The sequence below is a fragment of the Globicephala melas genome, chromosome 6 (genome assembly GCF_963455315.2).
Source record: "Globicephala melas chromosome 6, mGloMel1.2, whole genome shotgun sequence".
NCBI lineage: Eukaryota > Metazoa > Chordata > Mammalia > Artiodactyla > Delphinidae > Globicephala > Globicephala melas.
The window spans coordinates 69744815-69767404 of NC_083319.1; the positions used below are offsets into that span (position 1 = coordinate 69744815).

Below are 22590 nucleotides of genomic sequence, written 5' to 3' on the forward strand. Positions count from 1 at the left end.
CTCTGCTTTCATTTATGTCATACTTTTCTTCTTAGAGGTAAAAACCTTGATTAACCCTTGAATATATATTTTTTGGTCTGTAATTAATTATTGGGAACAGAATTAAATGGTTATACATCTACAAAGTATGAGAGATTAATGTTGAAAAAGGTATATTCTACTGCAGTACAACATTAAGAATAAAGATATTTATAATAATGACATTCAATAGGTAAAATACCCTGGATTAAAAAATTGGATCTACATGCTAACTCAGGTAGAAGATTGTGTTAATTTATTTTAGAAGAGCTTTTCAGTTATTAGGGTTAAAACAGAACTGATTTTCTGGTTAGCCTTCAGCTAACTAGAAGCATCCCTGTTAATCAAGGTACCATAATAGCTACCATTTTTTCTTGTGAGAGTAAAGCTAAGGGGCCAGCAGAAGCCTGCCTGAAGACTTACCAACGTACAGCGTCTTGGATACTTTCAACAGTTACCTTCGGAGATGCCTGCTGTGGGAATTGACTTAGCTGGGTAGTGGGGAACCCTTCCATGAGGAGTAGAACACTCCTTATGCAAGATTCCCTTCTACCTGACTGGGTTGGAGTCATATCCTGTGCAGCACAGGTGCTTACCATGAAGAAGAAGATGAATGCTTGGAGGATGCTGTCCACAGTTTTTATTTTTCTGTACCTGGCGTCCCTTTATTAGCATAGATAAATCAAGAAATGCCTATTTGTGTTGCTGTTACAATTAAGTGAAAAGTGTATTGTCTAGTGTACGATATCTAAACTGTTCTGTTACGGAAAACTTAAGTAGCAGTATAGGCTGATTGATACTTGGATTTTGTATTTTAAAATCAATTTAGGCTATATTCTCTGATTTGTTAGATAAATTGGAAGGTAAATTAGAGAAATTGAATTTGGTGGGCAATGGGGGGATGTTTTATCATTAAGCTTTTTTCTTTTAGTCCTTTTTCTAAATATGAACAGTAGCTTTTTTTTGTCCTTGTTTTGTTTCATATTGGTTTCATTAGGTTCTTGCAACTGTGCCCTGTCCTCTGAATACTTCTTATTGTTCTTCTGTAACCACTGCTCAGTGTTAGCACCATATTTCATTGATTCATACACATTTTTTCACATTTTAACATCTGTGAAATTGGGTTGTACCTAGTAATTGATGGCAGCGGTCATTATACAGTTGGTATTGCCTGCACATTTATGAAGTTGGCCATGATTTTCTAAAAGAGTCTGAAAGAGCTCTTTCATTAATATAAAATAAGAAATTTAAATTATAAGAAGCACTGTATAACACAGATTAGTTGGCAGACTTTTTTTCTTTCTTGATGGTACATAAAATAATGGTGCATCTCGCAGTTGATGGCCAGTTACGTTCAATGAAATATGGTATATTTTGTAAACAGGAACTGAAACTATTCACTGGTCCTCAATTCTTTGTTACTATCCCTTTAACAAAGAGGTAAGAGACAGTTCATTGATCTAAACTTAAAATTCATGTGAATGTGTGACTTGTATTGTAAAACTTAGACCGTCAAGCATTGAGGTCTGAATTCAATTCCAATGTGTGAAATACAAAAAGAAATGAAGGAGTAGGTGCTTTGTTTTTATTTGAGCTTTTCGGGAGACTTTGCAACACTGACAGGTATTCATAGTCTTTTCAGACATTGGTCTCAAGGGCAGGCTGAACAGTTGTTGCCGAAGCAAAGTTTCTCCCAACCCATACATAGCATGGCTGTCATTGTTGCTAGCCTGTGGCTCTAAGACAGCAGTGCTGTGTGGTGCTGAAAAACTAGGAGAGTGGAGTTGAGGTGATGGGAAATAATGACATTTACGTATTTATGGAATCAGCTCTCCTATAAGAATCTTAGTTTTAATTACTGGCTTTTTGACCAAAGAAGATATGGAAAAATTTTAGAGATTTATGAGTATGAAAGCTTATTAAGGGGCTGAAACCTATGAGAAACCAACAAAAAAAATTAAATCATAGAGCATAGAGGAAGGAGAATGGTCATGGTGAGGGGAGGACCTGTTGGTTCAAATCTGTGTGGGCCATAATCATGAAGATGGGGATGACGATCTTCATTAAGGGCATGATGAAAAATGATGCGTTTCATTTAGCTGTGAAGATGATTTTAAGAATTGTGGAGTTTCTCACTTTTCTCATGCTTTAATGGATTAAGCAATCTCAAATTATCTTCTAATACTAAGTGATAGCAATTTAAACTGAAATTCCAGCAATTTTCTCAACATCTATGAACAATAGTTTGCTTATTGGGATAAAATGTAGGATAAAATGCTTACCTTGAGGGTTGTTAATGAAGATAAGAGATTATGTATGTGGAGTGCCAATACAGTGCCTTCTACAAAGCACACACTATGAATGGGAGTGATTGGCATACCATATCAACTAGTACTGCTATTAGTTACCTTCAAATTCACTATTGAGCGAGAACTTCCAAGGGAATGTATTCATTAATTTTGTTTGTTTTTTTAGGCTGCAGGTCATCTTATTGCTGCAGTTCTAAAGGAAAATGTTTTTTCAGAAAAGATCCACCAGTCCACAAACCAGGTCTGTCTTTAACTTTGTGCTTTAGTTCTATTCAGATATTGCTGCTAGCTGGACTGCATAAGCACTTCTTTTGTTTTCCTCACAGTTCAGGTCACTATAGAAATGATTTTGCCTTTTTTTGTTCTTTTGCCATGATTTTCTTTTTTTTTTTAAATTAATTAATTAATTTATTTATAGCTGTGTTGGGTCTTTGTTTCTGTGCAAGGGCTTTCTCTAGTTGTGGCAAGCGGGGGCCACTCTTCATCGCGGTGAGCGGGCCTCTCACTATCGCGGCCTCTCGTTGCGGAGCACAGGCTCCAGACGCGCAGGCTCAGTAATTGTGACTCGCGGGCCCAGTTGCTCTGTGGCATGTGGGATCCTCCCAGACCAGGGCTCGAACCCATGTCCCCTGCATTGGCAGGCAGATTCTCAACCACTGCGCCACCAGGGAAGCCCGCCATGATTTTCTTTTAAACTTTAAAATTTGTAACAACACTCCAGGAATGAGATATGGAAGGGGTGAAGGGGAGTATTCTTATGACTATTAATGAAAAATAACATGGGTGGAAGGAGGGTAGGCATGCTTTAGAGAAGGCTGATAGAGTTACTGCTGAGGGAATCTTTTTGTTTAATGGAGAAAGTGAACATAGTGGCTCTGTTTGGGTGTAGGAGATTTCTCATGCTTTAGGTATAGCCCCAAATATGCCTTCTAAGTCGGAAAGGTCATCCCCTGACAGGAGGAGCTGGAGGAAAAATTCTGTGCCATTCATAGAGCAGTTGAATGCTAAGAGTTGAAGCAATGCCAGCTTACTGACATATTTACCACTTGGGTTTTGGTTGACCAGTGTTGTGTATTTTGACATGCTGATTGGAAGCTCTGCTTAAGTAGGTCCTCTAAGGTCACTCTATGGAGAATATAGGTGATGGAAATAAGATTTTTTTTTTCATAACAGAAATAAATTGATTTCCTTTCTCTCACATTCCTTTTTATTAGCTGCTCCAAGTTACATCTCTTCACAGCTTCTGCTGACATGTTGAAGTCAATGTAGGGGCATACTTCACTAATTGGCATTTATCTTGTGTTTGTATGTAGTCATATAAATTAGGTTTTCTGAGAATTCTGATCTTAATCCTGCCGATAATCACATTATGTACTCTGAGAAGATCTAGTGTTTTTACTTAAACTGCCAGGATTTACTGAATGTCAAATCCCTGTAACTAAATGTTTCCTCTTCTAATAAATGAATGCTTACTTCCATGAGGGCACAGTATTACCTGAGGCAACAGTTTTTTTTATTCATTTATTTTGTTATTCTGGCTTAGTAGTGGAGTGATGACATTTAGAACGCTTTGGTATTGTCCATAAAGGTGAATAAAATTTCCTTCTGAATAAAAGAAATGGAATATAAATATTTCTTCCCTTCAGTGACTGTTAATTGTATTGTTATGTTAGTGGGATTCTAAGACTGAAGAGGCTCTCAGCTACTGTGGGAAAGTTAGCACAATTTAATGTTGATTTTCATTCTTTTAGTTATTCTATGGGAGCTGGGGAATCTTAATTTTTTTTTCTCCAGATTGTATGTTTCCCTAATAAATTATGTCAGGAGGAAGGAAAAATAGCTTCATTGTGTGTTCTTTAAAAAAAAAAAGCAAAAAAAAAAAAATCCCCAAAACAACATGTAAAATCTAAATGGACTTAACCCACAATACATTCAAATAGAGGTTTATCATTAGTAGTGAACCTTTATTTTTGAGGGGAGGCTCATGAGTTCCTGAGAAAGTTATGAAAGCTAGAACTTCTCTTTTTATAGGATTTTTCAAAATAAAGAACTTATATTTATCTATGTGTCCTTCCGGTGCTTTCCTGTCAAAAGTGACAGGTTCACAGTGTGAGGGGGAGAAGTCACAGTCTTCCTTGGACAAAACACTTTTTCTAGGCTTTTGTTTGTAGTCATGGAACCAGCAGCTTGCTTGTAGCCTGTCCTACTTCTGTCTCCTTCCTCTGGGTCCACATTCAGCTTCAATCACTTGGGGCAGGGACATTGTGGGGGACAGTGGGGTGGCATGTGGGTGATAGAGGTTGGTGGGAGGAGAGCAGGAACATTTTCTGAAAATGTTACTGCCATTTAGGGCTTGAAGCATAGGTATGATTTGGAGTCCAACTTAGACTAACTGATATGCTGGTATTGTTCATGTCTGGTTAAATGGCTTAGTTAGAGCACAGTGCTGGAGGCAAGTCATAGTTTCGATCTCCTAGTAGTTGTGTTGCTCGGACTCAGGTCATACTTCTGCAGCCAGCCTCATTTTGCAGCAAAGGCACCAGATGAGAGAGAGTTGCTATATCAGAACATAGCCATTACCTCTCTTGGAAAACCGACTTTAGTGTATTCTACAAATGGTGTGACATGGTTTTTGTAGAGGAAAGTTAGCCCACTGTGAACGAATTACACTTTTTTTTTTTTTTTTTTTGCGGTACGCGGGCCTCTCACTGCTGTGGCCTCAGCGGCCATGGCTCACGGGCCCAGCCGCTCCGCGGCATGTGGGATCTTCCCGGACCGGGGCACGAACCTGTGTCCCCTGCATCGGCAGGCGGACTCTCAACCACTGCACCACCAGGGAAGCCCCGAATTACACTTTGATGAATGGCTGGGGGTGTATATGCATTTGCTGCTCATCAGACGTGTGTTTTAATCACTTGTTTGATTTCAGACTCCTGCTTTGAACTTGCTGTGGGAGAAGTGTTGCAGTGATAATGTCGTGGTTCGAACAGCCTGCTGTGAGGGTCTGGTAGCCCTTGTCGCTCAGGATCTTGCGGAGTTCAGCTATGTTCTCAATGGGATTCTCAACTTGATTCCATCGACCAGGTGCTCTTTCCTTCATGTTTCATCAGTTAATGATTTAAAGTTTTAGAAAAAAATTCATTCATTTGCCATTAAGGGTCACCATTCATCCTACTTGCCAGTTGTTTTTATTTCCCTAAAAATGTCATGCAGTTGAAATTTCATATGTGGTGAGAACATGCTAATTTAAGCTCTAAAAGTTTGGGGATTTGTGGTCATTTGCTGTACTTAAGTTTTGGGGTTCTGCTTATTTTGTCATTGCTCTTTTTAAGGAATAGCTAAGTAGTTTATAACTCACAGTTTGCAGTACAAATTCCTGACTTATTTTAAGAAAGAAGGTTGCCCATAAGCATCATTCCACAGTGGTAAAGTTTATACACTATTGGCAATACTTGGTCAGCTCAGTGCATGCGTTAGAAACTAACAGCACTAATTTCTTTAAAAGCATTTTGTGGTTTAGACATGTCTTCCCCTGATTATTCCAAGTAAATAATGTTCTTTGAATTTGTTTGGAATGACCATATTTATTCCATTCACAGACTGAGGTTAATGGAATCCCAGGGGATAAAATGGGCATTCTGAGGTAGTCAAACAAGACTGTATTTGAACCATCCCATGGAAGTGAGCATCTCTTGTAAGATACTCCCTGAAAAGGAGGTGCCACTCTTTGCTTCAAGAAATGGTCTTGATCTATATGCCCTCAGTTTTGCCTGCTTTAAATCATTTGAGCTTCTGTCCCCTTCTCCCAACTCTTAACCCAGGCCCCCGCCTCCTTCTCTGTGGGGTTACTTGTTCTCCTGATGTTTCTTACTCACCTTTACTGTAGTATCATCAGAGCTGAATACTTAATCTTTTTTTCTGCCTTCTGTGGAGACGGAGTACAACTGTAACCATCAATGTATGGACAGTGCCTTCCTAGACTTGAGGTCTATTAGGTTAAGTAACCTCTGGCCTTTTAACCTTTCTTCACAAATCTTATTTTGTTCCCTTACATCAACTCTTTGAATCTTTTTGGAGCCTTGATTTTTTTCTTTATATTCTGCTATCTACATTTATAAGTCCAAGCCCTTTAGCATGGTATACGTGCCCTTCCCAAACTAGTTCCCACCTTCTGCAACCTGCGTTTTCTGCCATGAACCCTCCTCTAAGCCGTACATACCTGTTCCCGAGCCTGTGCATACTGTACCTCTGCATGGAATGTTCCTTCCCCTTCTCTTTCTGATATCATCTTCTTCATCCTTCAAGGCTCAGCTCAGATGTCACCTCTCCTGCCTAGACACTTCCCTCTTCTCAGCTGGGCTACTTGCTCTTTCACAATATATTTCTATTTTTAACCTGTATTTTTGTCTCTAGCACACTCTTCAGCAGTTAGTAGATGACCAAATCTTTCTGAATAAGTAAGGTTCGATCATGGCTAAAAACTTAACTCATTTTCTGTCTTTTTCTTTGTGTGCACGCCCATGTGCGCATGCACGCACACACACAGACTCAAACAAATGTTTTTAGAAAGATTAGTTTTAAAAGATTAGTTTTGAGGCGGCTTTTAAAAGGTTAAGTTTTTGTTTTTTAAAAAATTTTTTTATTTTTTTATTTATTGGCCGCGTTGCGTCTCTGTTGCACTGCGCGGGCTTCTCATTGCACTATGCGGGCTTCTTATTGCGGTGGCTTCTGTTGCAGAGCACGGGCTATAGGCGTGTGGGCTTCAGTAGTTGTGGCATGTGGGCTCAATAGCTGTGGCTCGCAGGCTCTAGAGCACAGTCTCAGTAGTTGTGGTGCACGGGCTTACTTGCTCCATGGCATGTGGGATCTTCCCAGACCAGGGCTCAAACCCGTGTCCCCTGCATTGGCAGGTGGATTCTTAACCATTGTACCACCAGGGAAGTCCTAAAAGGTTAAGTTTTAATGTGTCTCTCTTTTTGTAACTTATTGGTTGCCCTTAAGCAAGCCACCTAGATTTTGCCTCACCCTTTTTTTTAAATGCAGGTGTAGTATTAGTTCCTCCCTAAATATTTTCAAATGCCTTAAAATTCACAAACATAGAACCTCCTTGCATTGTCTAGTTGTACTGTTTATATCCAAAAGTAAGAGTATCAGCAGCTAAAGGGGCCAGGGGCCAGCTAATGTCTCTGACTAAGGGATAATTAGAGCATGTTAGGTTATACCTTTAATTCCAGAATGTCCTATTAGAAAATTATGCTGGTGTGGGATATCCTTCACACATCAGTATAAGTCCATCATCACTATTGTAAACCAAAAAGCATAAGCTTTGCTGAGAGTGGATCAGCATGTCATCTGTATATGTGAAAATTTGTCAGTAATATTAGATTTTTTAAAATTAAAAAATACATTTTTTGAATTAGCAACATGTTCACGTGGTAAAAAATTCAAAAGGGTGTAGGAGGCAAATTCTCTGTCTTTCCTCTGTATCTCAGTTTTTCTCCTCAGGTAAAACTCTTAACAGGTGTTGTTGTCCTTCTAAAGATGCTGTATGTACATATAACTGAAAATTTATATGTACATGTTTTTTCTTAAAAAAAATTAGTAGCCTACTATACATAGTATTCCTTATTTTGCATTTTTCAATGAAGCAAATATATCTTGGACATCATTCCTTACCATACATAAAGTGCTTTCTATTTTTTCTGGCTGTATAATATTCCATTGTATGAATATGCCGTAATTTACCAATTCCCTATTGTTTTCAATTATTTGCAATTATAGGCAGTGCTTCAATGAGTAATCTTACACATATAGGTTACCATTAGTTTTCAAGGGTCTTTGGAAATATGGCCAAGATATAGAAGAAAGCCTTGAATTTTATGGTAAGCAAATATAGGAATTTTAACAATTGAAGGATCCTGAAAAAACTTTTTTTAAAGTTTCTTAGAGTGTTCATGTTGTCTAAATTGTTAGCCACAGGAGATGTAGGCAGAGTAGGTTCTGAAGCTAACCAATTTAACTTTTGCATCAGTTTGATCGTGAAATGTGTTATATAAGTGCTAGGTTTTCTTTATTGTTGTCAGTAGAGGTAAGGATAATTTCTGAAGAATTTCCTTTGTTTTATTTCAAGTAGTAGAGCTTTGTGGTTTGTAGTGATTACAAAGACTATACTTTGCATTGTTTATGCCTTAACAAAAGCAAAATGAGAATCAAATTTAATAAATTAAATTTAATTTAATTAAAAACAGGGATCCAAACAGCCTCCTCCTCCAAATGCTCCTCAGGGAATCTTCTGAGACAGAAAACCATCTCTTATCTTTGGGATCTGAAAACAAAAATGAGTTTGTCATTTCCCTGTGGTTCTTGGCTGAGACATTTTGGATCTTCAGTTTCCAGTGTTTAAATTTCTTCTTGTCTGTGGCTTTCTCTTCTTAAAATAGAGATTTATGGCAGTCTAGAGGCACCTTGAGAACAGAGCCACACAACGATTGCTCAGCTTTGATGCAGAAGAATGAGCCTAAAACTGTATTTTTTCATTTTGCCTATCTAGTATCCTAACATTCTTCAGAGGGAGAGAGAAAGAAGGAGAGGGAGAGGAAGGGAGGGAGAGAGGGAGATGGAGACAGAGGGAGGGAGAGAGGAAGAGAGAAAGAGGGAAAGAGGAGAGAGAAACGGCATCCTTCTGTGGAATAGATATTTAGAAGATGTAGCTTCCAGAGCTTTCTCAGCATTGCAGTAAATGTTGAAAGCTGCAAGGAAAGATGGAGGAAAAGTCAGTGAGGTTCTCTCTCCTAGCCTTATAACCTGCTCCTTGGATCTTTGCAGGTCTAGTATGTAAATTCCCTTGGAACATGTATGAAAAGCTGCCTCCTCTTAACCACCCCCCACCCCCAAATCCAACCCACAATTTGAGAAACATTGGTCTAGAGCCTGCTACATTGTATAGTCTAACTTTGAGTAAGACTTGACATTGGTAAAGCTCTGGTTGTCTAAACTTCAGGGAGTGGCTGGGAAAGTATCTGGCTCTGTTTGAGAGACTGTTCCCTTCAAAGGAATAGTTGGATGTCCAGAGTGTTCTCGGTTCAAAGCTGAGGCAACATGAAACAATTGTAAACTAGTTTTTATAGCTTCTGTAAACAAAGAAGTGGATTTAAGAGGTTGAAAATGTTCTTTTAATCAGTAAGGAAATTTGAAAAAAAAAAAATATTCCCTAGGGAGGGTGAAGGAAAGAAGGGGGCTACAGAGAAAACACAGTTAGGAAATTATTATCACCAGTTAAATGTAAATTTTGAAATTAAATAAAATTAGGGTGAATGATATACATAGTAGCATGTCCTTTTCTTATCCTTTAAAGAACTGCTTGTTTTCAGTTTAGATTGTTTTTGTTTTTACATTTGAGTTTATCCTATGGTAAAGATTGCCAAAGCAAGGAGTTTCCTCATTTTTCTTTCCTTAGATCCCCGCCCCCTCCCTTAACTGCACTAGCTTCTAGAAAGCTCATGCAGCCATTGTTATAGTTGCTTAGTAACGGGATTGTGAATAAAAACAGTACTCTCCTGTGGAACCAGGTATTTAGTTTTCGATACTGAGATGTCATGACAGCCTGTAATTTCAGTTCAGCTGCTTCCCCGACCTGCCACCCCTTCTTTCAAAAAATGTGTTTGGTAGGACGGTTATGCTCTAGATAAACTAGCGCTTCATTTTGTTCCTTTTGTGCTTTCAAACAGGGAATGGACCTGCAATTTATGTATTTGGGGGAAAAAAATGTATTAGGGTGTGAGAGATTAAAGTCTATTTTCTGAGATTCCTAAAGGCTACTTTTTAATAAATCTCAAATAGGATATTAATAAATGCCCATAATGGGTCCCGGCTAAAGCTGCTGGATCCAGTGAGTCTTTGATCATGGATTGATGAGGGTCCAGTTAGATTTAAAATGACTTTGAGAACTATTTGCAGTTAAGATTTAGGGTAATTTCATGAGAAAATTCTTATCTCTCAGGGTCTTTTCTTTTGTCGATGACCCTGTTCCTTGGAACACTTAATTGCTTTGTTATCATGTAGGAAACGGTTAGCAACAAGGAGACGCTGTATTCATACCTTGTATTATTGAGGCTTTTCTGTACTATTTAGCTTCTTTCTCTTTATTTTATTTGGCAGGAGAAGAAGAACCAAAGAAGGATGCCTTTATGAGGTTTTTCCAAGATTTGAGGAAGACAGTCTTAGTTAGCATGCTTTCATTTGCAGCCAGGGAGTCAGAGAATTTTTCATGAATTTGAGATGGTTTCAGGGTTTATATCTACATTGGTATCATTGCTGATTTAATTTTAACTCTTATCTGACAATGACAGAATTCTTGGACCATGTCTGTCTCCTCATCTTGTCTTTTAAGTATTCCGTAAGCCTTTTAGCTTGTTTTCAGATGTTCTCTTTTCCTTTTTTTGAATTATTTTTCTTTCTCTAAAATTACAGAATCTCTCTCAACTTGTAGCTCATCACCAGAAAAGTAATTCTAGCCACTTTTCTCATCTAGGACATTCTGCCCTATTTCTTTTTAAGTTAACTGATCTGGTTGAAGGCTTTGTCACAAAATATTCCATTGTAAGAGTCATGTATTTATGCTAAGGTGTTTTTAGGTGATTTAAGAAAAGTGACTACTGAAATACATGTTACTTTTTTTAAAATTTTATTTTATTTTATTTTGCGGTACGCGGGCCTCTCACTGTTTTGGCCTCTCCCTTTGCGGAGCACAGGCTCCAGACGCGCAGGCTCAGCGGCCATGGCTCACGGGCCCAGCCGCTCCGCGGCATGTGGGATCTTCCCGGACCGGGGCACGAACCCGTGTCCCCTGCATCGGCAGGCGGACTCTCAACCACTGCGCCACCAGGGAAGCCCCCCATACTAATTTTTTGACCAGGGATGAGAATAACAAAAGTTTGCATTGAAGAGAATTATACAAACATCCCAAAAGAGGGCATCCTGGGTATCATGGGAGCAAATGGTACAAACGTAGCCAAGTCTCTTTTTAACTAGAAAGGGTAAGTGGTCAGTTTTAAGTACAGTAAGTCACCAGCAAATAAGAGAATGTTAAACACTAGATTAATGATCCAGTCATTTCCTAAATTTATAATAAAATTATATGAGAAAAGAGAGACGGAGCCAGGAAGAAAGGGAGGAAATAAAAAAACAGTTCTGTGGAACCCATGGTTAACCCATAAATGACAAAAAATAATGTTTCTTTCAAAAAAATCTAAAAGATATAATGCTATTGAGTTTTTGCTTGGGAAAGTTCTAAGTACCAGAAAACAGCCTGATTTCTTCTGAAGCACTTTTCCATTATAAAAGTAACATGTGGGCTTCCCTGGTGGCGCTGTGGTTGAGAGTCCGCCTGCCAATGCAGGCGATGTCGGGTTCGTGCCCCGGTCCGGGAAGATCCCACATGCCGCGGAGTGGCTGGGCCCGTGAGCCATGGCCGCTGAGCCTGCGCGTCCGGAGCCTGTGCTCCGCAACGGGAGAGGCTACAACAGTGAGAGGCCCGCGTACCGCAAAAAAAAAAAAAAGGAAAATTAGTATGGGTACTTCCTTGCATCTCATATTTAGAATATTTCGAAACTAAAGAACCAAGCATTAATTGTAGTCTTTTCAAAAGGAGACCGAGCATACATGAGCAGTATTTAATGCCGTAATCAAATAAACCCCAAAGGAAACCTGAGATATGGTATTCATATGCACAGTAGTAATTGTGCTGTATTTACCTAGTGAAGAGCAATTTTTCTGGGTGGTTTTAATTAGTATAGTTTGTACAGCTTGACCAAAAATTTTTTTCTTTTCTTTTTCTCTGGAGTGTTCAGCATCATATTGACCCACACTCCTTATGATGAGATCTGGGTTTGGCTCTTATGCCAGTGAAAATTGAGCTTCCATTTTTTAAAATTAATTAGTTTATTTTTTTGTGGTACGCGGCCTCTCACTGTTGTGGCCTCCCCGTTGCGGAGCACAGGCTCCGGACGCGCAGGCTCAGCGGCCATGGCTCACGGGCCTAGCCGCTCCACGGCATGTGGGATCTTCCCGGACCGGGACACAAACCCGTGTCCCCTGCATTGGCAGGTGGACTCTCAACCACTGCGCCACCAGGGAAGCCCTTTTTAAAAAATTTTTATTGAAATACAGTTGATTTACAATGTTGTGTTAGTTTCAGGTGTACAGCAAAGTGATTCAGTTTATATATACACACATATATATATATATTCTTTTTTAATATTCTCATCCATTATAGGTTATTACAAGATATTGAGTATAGTTCCCTGTGTTATACAGTAGGCCCTTATGGGTTAGCTGTTTTATATACAGTAGTGTGTATATGTTAATCCCAAACTCCTCATTTATCCCTCCCCCCTCCTTTGGTAACCGTAAGTTTGTTTTCTATGTCTGTGAGTCAATTTCTGTTTTGTAAATAAGTTCATTTGTATCTTTTCTTTAGATTCCACATATAAGCAATATCATATGATATTTGTCTTTCTCTGTCTGGATTACTTCACTTAGTATGATAATCTCCAGGTCCATCCATGTTGCTGCAAGTGGCATTATTTCATTCTTTTTTAATGGCTGAGTAATATTCCATTGTATATATGTACGACATCTTCTTTATCCATTCATCTGTCAATAGACACTTACGTTGCTTCCATGTCTTGGCTATTGTAAATAGTGCTGATATGAACGTTGGTGTGCATGTGTCTTTTCGAATTAAGTTTTTCTCCAGATAAATGCCCAGGAGCGGGATTTCAGGATCATATGGTAGCTCTATTTTTAGTTTTTTAAGCAACCTCCATACTGTTCTCCATAGTGGCTGTATCAATTTACATTCCCACCTTTTTTTTTGCATTGTTTCTTGTCACTGCGCTTGTAGCTCAGGCCTGAAGTTTCCTTTGCTCCCTCTTAGAGGGTTCTTGAGTCAGTTCAGTTTGTTTTGGCAGCTACCCAAGAAAGGACTTGTTCCAGCTGACCTTTACTAAAGGACTTTGGGCAGAAGGTTCTTGAGTGTGACAGGACTCTGTGGGCTACGAGTTACAGAAACCCACTTGAACTCGTTTGAGCATAAAAGGGTGATTTTAATTATTTTGCTAAAGGGGTGTCCCACAGGACTTAAGAACAGGGATGTACCTGGGCCTCAGAAACAAACTGGATACAGGCTGTGTGTCTCTTCTCTCTTGCAGCAAACTGACTTCTCTGCTTCCTAGTCTACAGGACACCACCTGCTCCTGGGTTAACATCTCTTATCTGTAAGAGATAGCCAGACTGAGGTTTGAATTTCTTGGCCACAATTACAGATTTCCAAGGACCAGCATGTGTGAGATGTTCACTCCTGGACCAGTCAGTTCTGCTAGGGGCTGTGTATTAGTTTTCTCGGGCTGCTGTAACAAATGACTACAAACTTAAAGCAACAGAAGTTTATTATTCCACAATTCTGAAGGCCAGAAGCCCAAAACCACAGTGTCAGCAGGATTGGTTCCTTCTGGAGGCTGGGAGAGTCAGTTCCATGCCTCTTTCCTAGCTTCTGGTGGCTGCTGGCAACCCTTGATGTTCTTTGGCTTGTGTCTGCATAATTGAAATCTCCGCCTTTGTCTTTTCATGACCTTCTTCTCTGTGTTTCAAATCTTTTCTCTCCTTTGTGTGATAAGGATACCAGTCATTGGATTTAAGGCCCACCCAGGATGATCTCATCTTAAGATCCTTAGTTATAGCTTTAAAGACCTTATTTCCAAATAAAGTCACATGCACAGGAACCAGGGATTAGGACTTAGATGTACTTTTTTTTTGCGGGGTGGGGGGTGGTGGTGGTGGGTGGTGGGGGAAACGACAATTTAACCCTCTACAGGCTGGGTCTTCATTGTGTGAATATTCGTATGCTGGGATCCTTTCTATAGTAACCATATGAATGGACAAGGAGTGGTAATTCTCAAAACAGAGAGGAGACTGGGACATTATTACTGAAGATTGAACTTGGGGTAAAGCCATGACTCTAGAAATAGGTATCTCTCAGCCTCTCAGCTCAGCTCTAGCTTTGAAACATAATTGTACTTAAGTACAGGTGATGATATTCTGTGTTACTCTGACTGGGATCGAGGGAGGAGTGGGCACTTCCCTAGAGGTCCAGTGGTTGAGATCTGCGCTTCTACTGCAGGGGGCACGGATTTGATCCCTGGTAGGGGAACTAAGATCCCGAATGTCATGCTGCACAGCCAAAAAAAAAAAAAAAAAAAGATTAAAATGGGATAGAGGGAGGAGAGATTGAGTGGATGGAGAGTCATCGTCAAAGATAACATGATTGTTTTATTGTGACGGCAAGATGCCACCATGTCTTCCATCATCATCATCATCACCATCCTCTGGAATATTTTTTTGAAAGCGTATATTATCTCTCCAAACAGCAATAATGATAGCAGCAACCACTGCCTTGGTTGCCAAGGGAAGGGAGGTAAAGGAAGGAAACTAGCTTGGAGTGTGATACAAAAAAATAGCGAAGAAAATTTTGGAAAAAAATAGGTGTTACAAAGAGGAACTCTTTGATTTTCAAAAATTTAAAAGAAAATTTCAGAAGTAAGTAGCATAGTGTTATGAACCCTCATGTTCCTATCACTCAGCCTAACAACCTTTAGCTCATGGCCAGTCCTGTTCATCCATAATCTCATCCGCTTCCATTCTACCATATTCTTTTGGAGCAAATCCCGGACATTGTATAATTTCTTCTGTAGATATTAAGTATATATCTCTTTTTAAAAAACATAACAGTAATGTGATTATTACACCTGGATATATGTGTGTGCGTTTTGTGTGTGTGTGTGTGTAGTTTTTAAATGTCCAGTCAGTATTTAGATTTCTAATTGCTAATAATATATATATATTTTTTTGCGGTACGCGGGCCTCTCACTGTTGTGGCCTCTCCTGCTGCGGAGCACAGGCTCCGGACGCGCAGGCTCAGCGGCCATGGCTCACGGGCCCAGCCGCTCCGCGGCACGTGGGATCTTCCCGGACCGGGGCACGAACCCGTGTCCCCTGCATCGGAAGGCAGACTCTCAACCACTGCGCCACCAGGGAAGCCCGCTAATAATATTCTTTAAACAGTTTGTTTGAATAACCATCCAAATAAGAATTAGTTGTTAATTCTTTAACATCTCCTTTAACCTATAGGATCTCCCCTTCACATATATCCATATTTCTCTGGCTGCCTCTCTCTTTCTTACAATTTATTGAAGAAACTTGGTTGTTTGCAGTGATTCCCACAGTATGGATTTTGCTGGCTGCTTCTCCATGGTGTGCTTTAACTTATTTCTCTGCATTTCCTGTAAATTTTGCTCTAGAAATTTGATGAGATTTAAGTTCAGTTTTTGTCGTTCTTGCAGGGGCGTGTCATGGGGGGAAGACTTCTTCATAGGGAGCAATGTGTTCTTCCATGGGGAGGGACATAATGGTGTTAGCAGTTGATGCTTAATGGCTAGATCCATTAATTCATTAGGAGATTCAAAATAGTGACATTTTAATTCTACAATTTTTTTCTTCACTTATTACTTGAAATATTGCTATAAAGAGAACCATCCCCATATCTACTGTTTGGTTACCCAGTAGTACAGTTTGTATAGGAAGGGCAGGATATATACTTGATTTTTTTCTTTATTTACTAAACTTCAAAACAATCAGTTTTTTTTTATGCCTTCTTCAGTATTGAACAATTAGATTTTATTTTATAAAGAATTATAATGAGCTCATGGATTTAAACATAATTGATGTATTTCTATCTTCTTCCTTCTTTTTAAAAAATCATATTTTGAGACTTTATTATCTTTTCACTATTTTGAGTTTATTTTAGACCCACTCTTTTAGAAGCAGCTTGAGAGAGAGAGAGAGAGAGAGAGAAGGAGAGAGAGAGAGAGAGGGGAAGAAATTTTAGTAGCTTCAAAAGTCCTATTGCTATTTAATGATGTTCATATATAACAAATGAATTAAGAGGGAAGGGAGTGAAAAAAAATAGCATCTTCCAAAGGGGTCTTCTTGCAGCTGCTCTGATCTTAAGTCACAGGAACCATCTAATATTCATAAGATTCTCTTAGGTGTTAATTGGTAGTGTGGTGAACTTAGCTGCATGGTGGGCAATATTCAACATAGTAGTTAAATCTCTTTTTACCATACCGAATATTTCTTTTATTTTACTTATTCTGTAAGGAGTCTTAAGTTGGTTTTAATGTTGTTTCTACGTGGCTTAAGATGTATTAAAAAAAAAAACAACACCCAACAGAAAACACTTGCCTCCCTTCCCCCAACAGGATTATTTCATTGCTTGATAATGTAAAGGGTATTATGTTAACTTTATCTTCCCAGTCTTTACAATTCCCTCATTTGCTAAATGTACAATCTCAGAGAGGACTATAAGCACAACTAGTAATATCATTCATATTAGCTTATTTAGTAATAAACTAAATAACAAACTTTATAATAATAAATATATGATACTGTAATTTCAGTGTGCATATGTAAAATCACGTAATTATAGAACTAGAATTACCTTCAAAGGTCACCTCTGTATCTAAGCAAGACAATACCTTAGCTGTCTTCCATCCATCCATCTGTCCATCTACTAATTAAACACTTATTGAATATCTCCTGTATACCTCTACTAGGTGCTGTGAGATCATGGTGAGGAAAGCAGACATAGTCATTGCACTCATGATGCTTTTCATTTAAAGAGAGAGATTGCCATAATCACATAGTCACACAATTATATATTAAACTACATTCAAACAAGAACACTGTGCTGAGAGTGCCTTTAATGTGGGAGTTTGACCTTGTCATGGAGGACAGGGAAGGCTTCGCTGATGAAGTGACACTTGACATGAGACTGAGGATTGAATAAAACTTTTATAGGCAAATAGGAGAGGGTAGAATTTTCTAGTTACAGGAAGTAGCATGTGCCAGGTCCCTGTGGTGGGAGGGAAGATGATTAGTTAGGAAGGCCTGAAAAATTTCAAGAGCAAGAGGAGAGTGGTTTGAGATGAAGCTGGGAAGAGAAGTAGGGCTCAGACAATTCAGCCATCAGACATTCATGATGGCTGATCTGCAGGATTTGGGTCTTTATCCTGAGTGCAGAGGAAATCTACTGAAGTGTAGTGGTGAGTATCAGTGGTTTCAAAAAGACCACTCTGGCTTCAGTGTGCACATAACATTAAAAGTGCTGGGTTTTGGATAGGCAAATAGTGTGGTACAGGGAGACGATTTTAGGTGGCTGTTACTGTAGTTCAGGTGAGGGATGATAGTTGCTTCCTAGAGATGAAGGGAAATACATGGATTTGTGAGATATTTAGGGAGTGAAGCATTTGAGGTGGATTGAATATGAGGATCACTGAAAGGGATATATCAAAGGTGACTCCTTGATTTCTGGCTTCTCTACCAGGTAGATAGGAAACATTAGAAGACCAGATATGTGGGAAGAACATGAGTTTGGTTTTGGACATGTTGAATTTGAGGCACAATTGAGATACTGAAAAGGGACTATCCAGTAAACAGTTGGATATGCCTTTTTTTGGTAATGACATCTCTCGAACATATTACACTATGAACAAGTTAGTCATAATATCTAATCAGATCTCCTCCGCCTTGATTAAAAGTCTTCACTTTGATTTGTTAAATAACTTTCTGGGTACCTGTGTACCTCAAACACAGCCAGCCTGCTTGTCTAAGGGCTAATTCCAGATCCTGAAAATGTTCTCAGAAGTCTACTTCCTCGAGTTAACATGTTTTTGTGTCTGTGCTAAACTGTGAAGGCAGGTTCTAAATAAAAGACACGGTGGTTATTTCATTATTTACTTAAATTTCTGCTCATACTGTATATCTAGGAGATCAGGTTTAATCTTCTTTTTGTGTTCAGTGGTCCTTCCTCACCTTGAGATTATAAATCTTTTTTCCTCCTTTTTTTTCACTAATAAAAAAATAAAAGTAGTGCATACATTTTTGAAAACTCGAACAATGGCACTTGTGAAAGTAGTAAGTGGTAAAATTTCTCCTTTTTACCATTTTCTCTTTCTTTTCTTCTTTTTAAAAAATTCACTTTCCTGTTGGGCCCTGGTGGAAACTAGGAAGTGACAGTCTGGAAAGGCTCAGGGAGAGTAGAGTGGCTCAGAGATTTCTCCAAATATTGGCCTTGGTTTCCTCTGGAGTATAGGTAAAGCTAGGGTGATCTGAAATCAGATCCAGGCACGTGGAATCAGGGACCAGCTAATTCCAGTGAAATTGGAGCCCCATATGTAGATGTATAAAAAAGTATTTATAAGGGCTTCCCTGGTGGCGCAGTGGTTGGGAGTCTGCCTACCGATGCAAGGGACACGGGTTCATGCCCCGGTCCGGGAAGATCCCACATGCCACGGAGCGGCTGGGCCCGTGAGCCATGGCCGCTGAGCCTGCGCGTCCGGAGCCTGTGCTCCGCAACGGGAGAGGCCGCAACAGTGAGAGGCCCGCGTACAGGGGAAAAAAAAAAAAAATATATATATATATATACATATATATATATATATATATATATATATATATATAGTGTGGACTCAATTATCCACACAGTAAAGTCTGGATCCACAAATAAAACAAGATGTAACTTAAAGGTTAAAAAACTGGAGTTAATTTACCAGCCTCAGTGTTTCTGGGAACTCCCTGGAATTAAATGCACATAGGATGTATGTGCTTTTCTCTGGGATTCTAGTGCTTTCATAAAGGGGTAGGTGACCCAAATTGGTTAAAAATCATAAGTCCGTTATCTGTCTTCTGTAAAACTCTAGTCATATGACAAATAAATCATTAGATAAGGAAAACCAATACAGTTTTACATGCAAAAAGGGATTATTTAATGAAACCATATTTCTTGGAAGAAATTCAGTCAGAAATTCCGTCCAAATTGATCATCTAAAATGAGTACTCTTTAAACTAATCATTAGGTCCAGAGAGTGGCCTTATGAGGTTACTAGGTGAGGCTTGGACTTTTTCCATTTCAACCATACATAAATGGAGTCATTTTAGCTTAAATCAGACTTTAAAGCTGATTACCAGTTGTGTAAACATTGCAGACAAGAAGACAAGGAGACTTCTGAACACGTAGTGACCCTCTCACCAAGGTAAACCAGGGCAGACTCCTCTGATAGGTCTCAGTCGGATACTGGAATATGGAACTGCTCACTGATTCAGTGATGATTAGAATTTATCTACTAAATATAGCTACAGACCTCAGATTTCATGGTCTTGTATAAAAATCTAGGCACAGACCTGGGTCAGAGCCATAGGGTTTTGTGTCATCCTGAAGATTAACTTTCAAAAAGCAAGACAGCAGCACTGAGGCCTGTGACTGAGGTCGGACATTCACACCCAGGAATAGGTTCTTGATAAATTGGTGATAGAGCAGTTACAGTTTCCATGCTGAAGACTCTCCAGATCTCTGTAAAGGAAAGTGTACAGGGTTGTGAAGAGCTGGGGCATATACTGGAAGGTAGCATTCCTTAAAGTCTGGGATCCTTAGCTACAGAATGGTTCTCATTCTGTAAAAGTGAATGGTGTGAAGAATTGCAATGAAGGAATTTATTCTAAAAGATTGGATGCTGAGGTATCTTCTTCCTAAGCTTTAGAGGAGGAGGATTCTAGAAGCTCAGGGTGTCAACAGAGAAGGTTCTCAGAAGAATCTGAGCAGTCTCGAAGGAAGAAAATAAGACAGTACCTTGGTTCCCAAGGAGATATCATGCCATCAGACATTCCTAAGACAACAGCATGTCACCCCAAGTTTTTAAAAAATTTACTTTTTAATTTCTATTGAGTCTCAGTGGAATTAACTAGCCATATATATATATATATATATATATATAAATTTTTTTTTTTTTTGCAGTACACGGGCCTCTTACTGTTGTGGCCTCTCCTCAGTTTGATGTCCAGCAGAGAACACACACAGGAAAGAGAATCTTAGGGAACAGGCTTCATGCAGTGTTGAGGCCTCTGTCTTCACCAGAGGATCCATGCAGGAGAGAAACCATACACCTGTGATATCCATCACAAAACACTCATTCATTAATCTGCACTGCATGGTCATAAGAGGATCCATGTGAAAAAGAAAACATACTGTTGTATAGATTGTGGGAAATGCTTCAACTGCAAGAGAAACCTCACTGCTCACCAAAGAATCCACTTAGGAAAAAAACCATGTGAGTGTCTCCAGCAGTGCTATGAAATAGAAATATATTGTACTATGAGCCACAACTGTGAGCCACATTTATAATTCAAAATTTTCTAGTAGCTGTATTAAAAAGTAAAAAGAAATGGTTGATATTAACTTTAATAATATATTTTATGTAACCCCACATTTCAAATATATTATTTCAATATATAATCAGTATAAAAAACTACACGATATTTTACAGTCTTTTTTGTCTTCTAAGTCTTTTAAATTCAGCATGTATTTTACACAACAGCACATCCCAATGTGGATTAGCCACGTTACAAGTGCTCAGTAGCCACATGTGGCCATTGGCTACTGTATGGGACAGTGCGACCAAACCTTTCATAAGCTGTAAAATTTTAAATGCCATGAAAGAGTACACTAAATAACATCTTACGTAATTGCCCCAAAAGATATCAATTAATTAAGTCCAAGTCTTGTCTTGGCTGGAGATAAAGTTAAAAGTGATTTCTTTTTTGTTTTTTTTTGAATTTTATTTTATTTATTTTTTTAAACAGCAGGTTCTTATTAGTTATCCATTTTATACATATCAGTGTATACATGTCAATCCCAATCTCCCAATTCATCACCACCACCACCACCACCACCCCCCTGCCACTTTACCCCCTTGGTGTCCATACGTTTGTTCTCTGCATCTGTGTCTCAATTTCTGCCCTACAAACCAGTTCATCTGTACCATTTTTCTAGGTCCCACATATATGCGTTAATATACGATATTCGTTTTTCTCTTTCTGACTTACTTCACTCCGTATGACAGTCTCTAGATCCATCCACGTCTCTACAAATGACTCAATTTCATTCCTTTTTATGGCTGAGTAATATTCCATTGTATATATATGTACCACATCTTCTTTATCCATTCATTTGTCAATGGGCATTTAGGTTGCTTCCATGAGCTGGCTATTGTAAATAGAGCTGCAATGAACATGGTGGTACATGACTCTTATTGAATTATGGTTTTCTCAGGGTATATGCCCAGTAGTGGAATTGCTGGGTCATATGGTAATTCTGTTTTTAGTTTTTTAAGGAACCTTCATATTGTTCTCCATAGTGGCTGTATCAATTTACATTCCCACCGACAGTGCAAGAGGGTTCCCTTTTCTCCACACCCTCTCCAGCATTTGTTGTATGTAGATTTTCCAATGATGCCCATTCTAACTGGTGTTAGGTGATACCTCATTGTAGTTTTGATTTGCATTTCTCTGATAATTAGTGGTGTTGAACAGCTTTTCATGTGCTTCTTGGCCATCTGTATGTCTTCTTTGGAGAAATGTCTATTTAGGTCTTCTGCCCATTTTTGGATTGGGTTGTTTGTTTTTTTAATATTGAGCTGCATGAGCTATTTATATATTTTGGAGATTAATCTTTTGTCCGTTGATTCGTTTGCAAATATTTTCTTTCATTTTGAGCGTTGTCATTTCGTCTTGATTGTAGTTTCCTTTGCAAAAGCTTTTAAATTTCATTAGGTTCCATTTGTTTATTTTTATTTTTATTTCCATTGTTCTAGGAGGTGGATAAAAAAAGATCTTGCTGTGATTTATGTCAAGGAGTTTTCTTCCTATGTTTTCCTCTAAGCGGTTTATAGTGTCCAGTCTTACATTTAGGTCTCTAATCCATTTTGAGTTTATTTTGTGTATGGTGTTAGGGAGTGTTCTAATTTCATTCTTTTACATGTAGCTGTCCAGTTTTCCCAGCACCACTTATTGAAGAGACTGTCTTTTCTCCATTGTATATCCTCGCCTCCTTTGTCATAGATTAGCTGATCATAGGTGTGTGGGTTTATCTCTGGGATTTCTATCCTGTTCCATTGATCTATATTTATGTTTTTGTGCCAGTACCACATTGTCTTGATGACTGTAGCTTTGTAGGATAGTCTGAAGTCAGGGAGTCTGATTCCTCCAGCTCCATCTTTTTCCCTCAAGACTGCTTTGGCTATTCGGGGTCTTTTGTGTCTCCATACAAATTTTAAGATTTTTTTGTTCTAGTTCCGTAAAAAATGCCATTGGTAAT

General features: G+C 38.8%; 1 protein-coding gene across 3 annotated transcripts in view; it reads left to right on the forward strand.

Moving 5' to 3' along the window:
• FOCAD (focadhesin) overlaps positions 1-22590 on the forward strand; it is a 313294-nt gene that overhangs the window by 27713 nt on the left and 262991 nt on the right. For all 3 annotated transcript variants that reach the window (XR_009564338.1, XM_030840606.2, XM_060300979.2), the window contains exons 3-4: positions 2494-2568; positions 5257-5411. Coding sequence is in view for 2 of the 3 variants with exons in the window: in XM_030840606.2 (XP_030696466.1) it covers positions 2494-2568; positions 5257-5411 (230 nt within the window). In the remaining variant the exon portion in view is untranslated. The remainder of the gene's footprint in view (positions 1-2493; positions 2569-5256; positions 5412-22590) is intronic.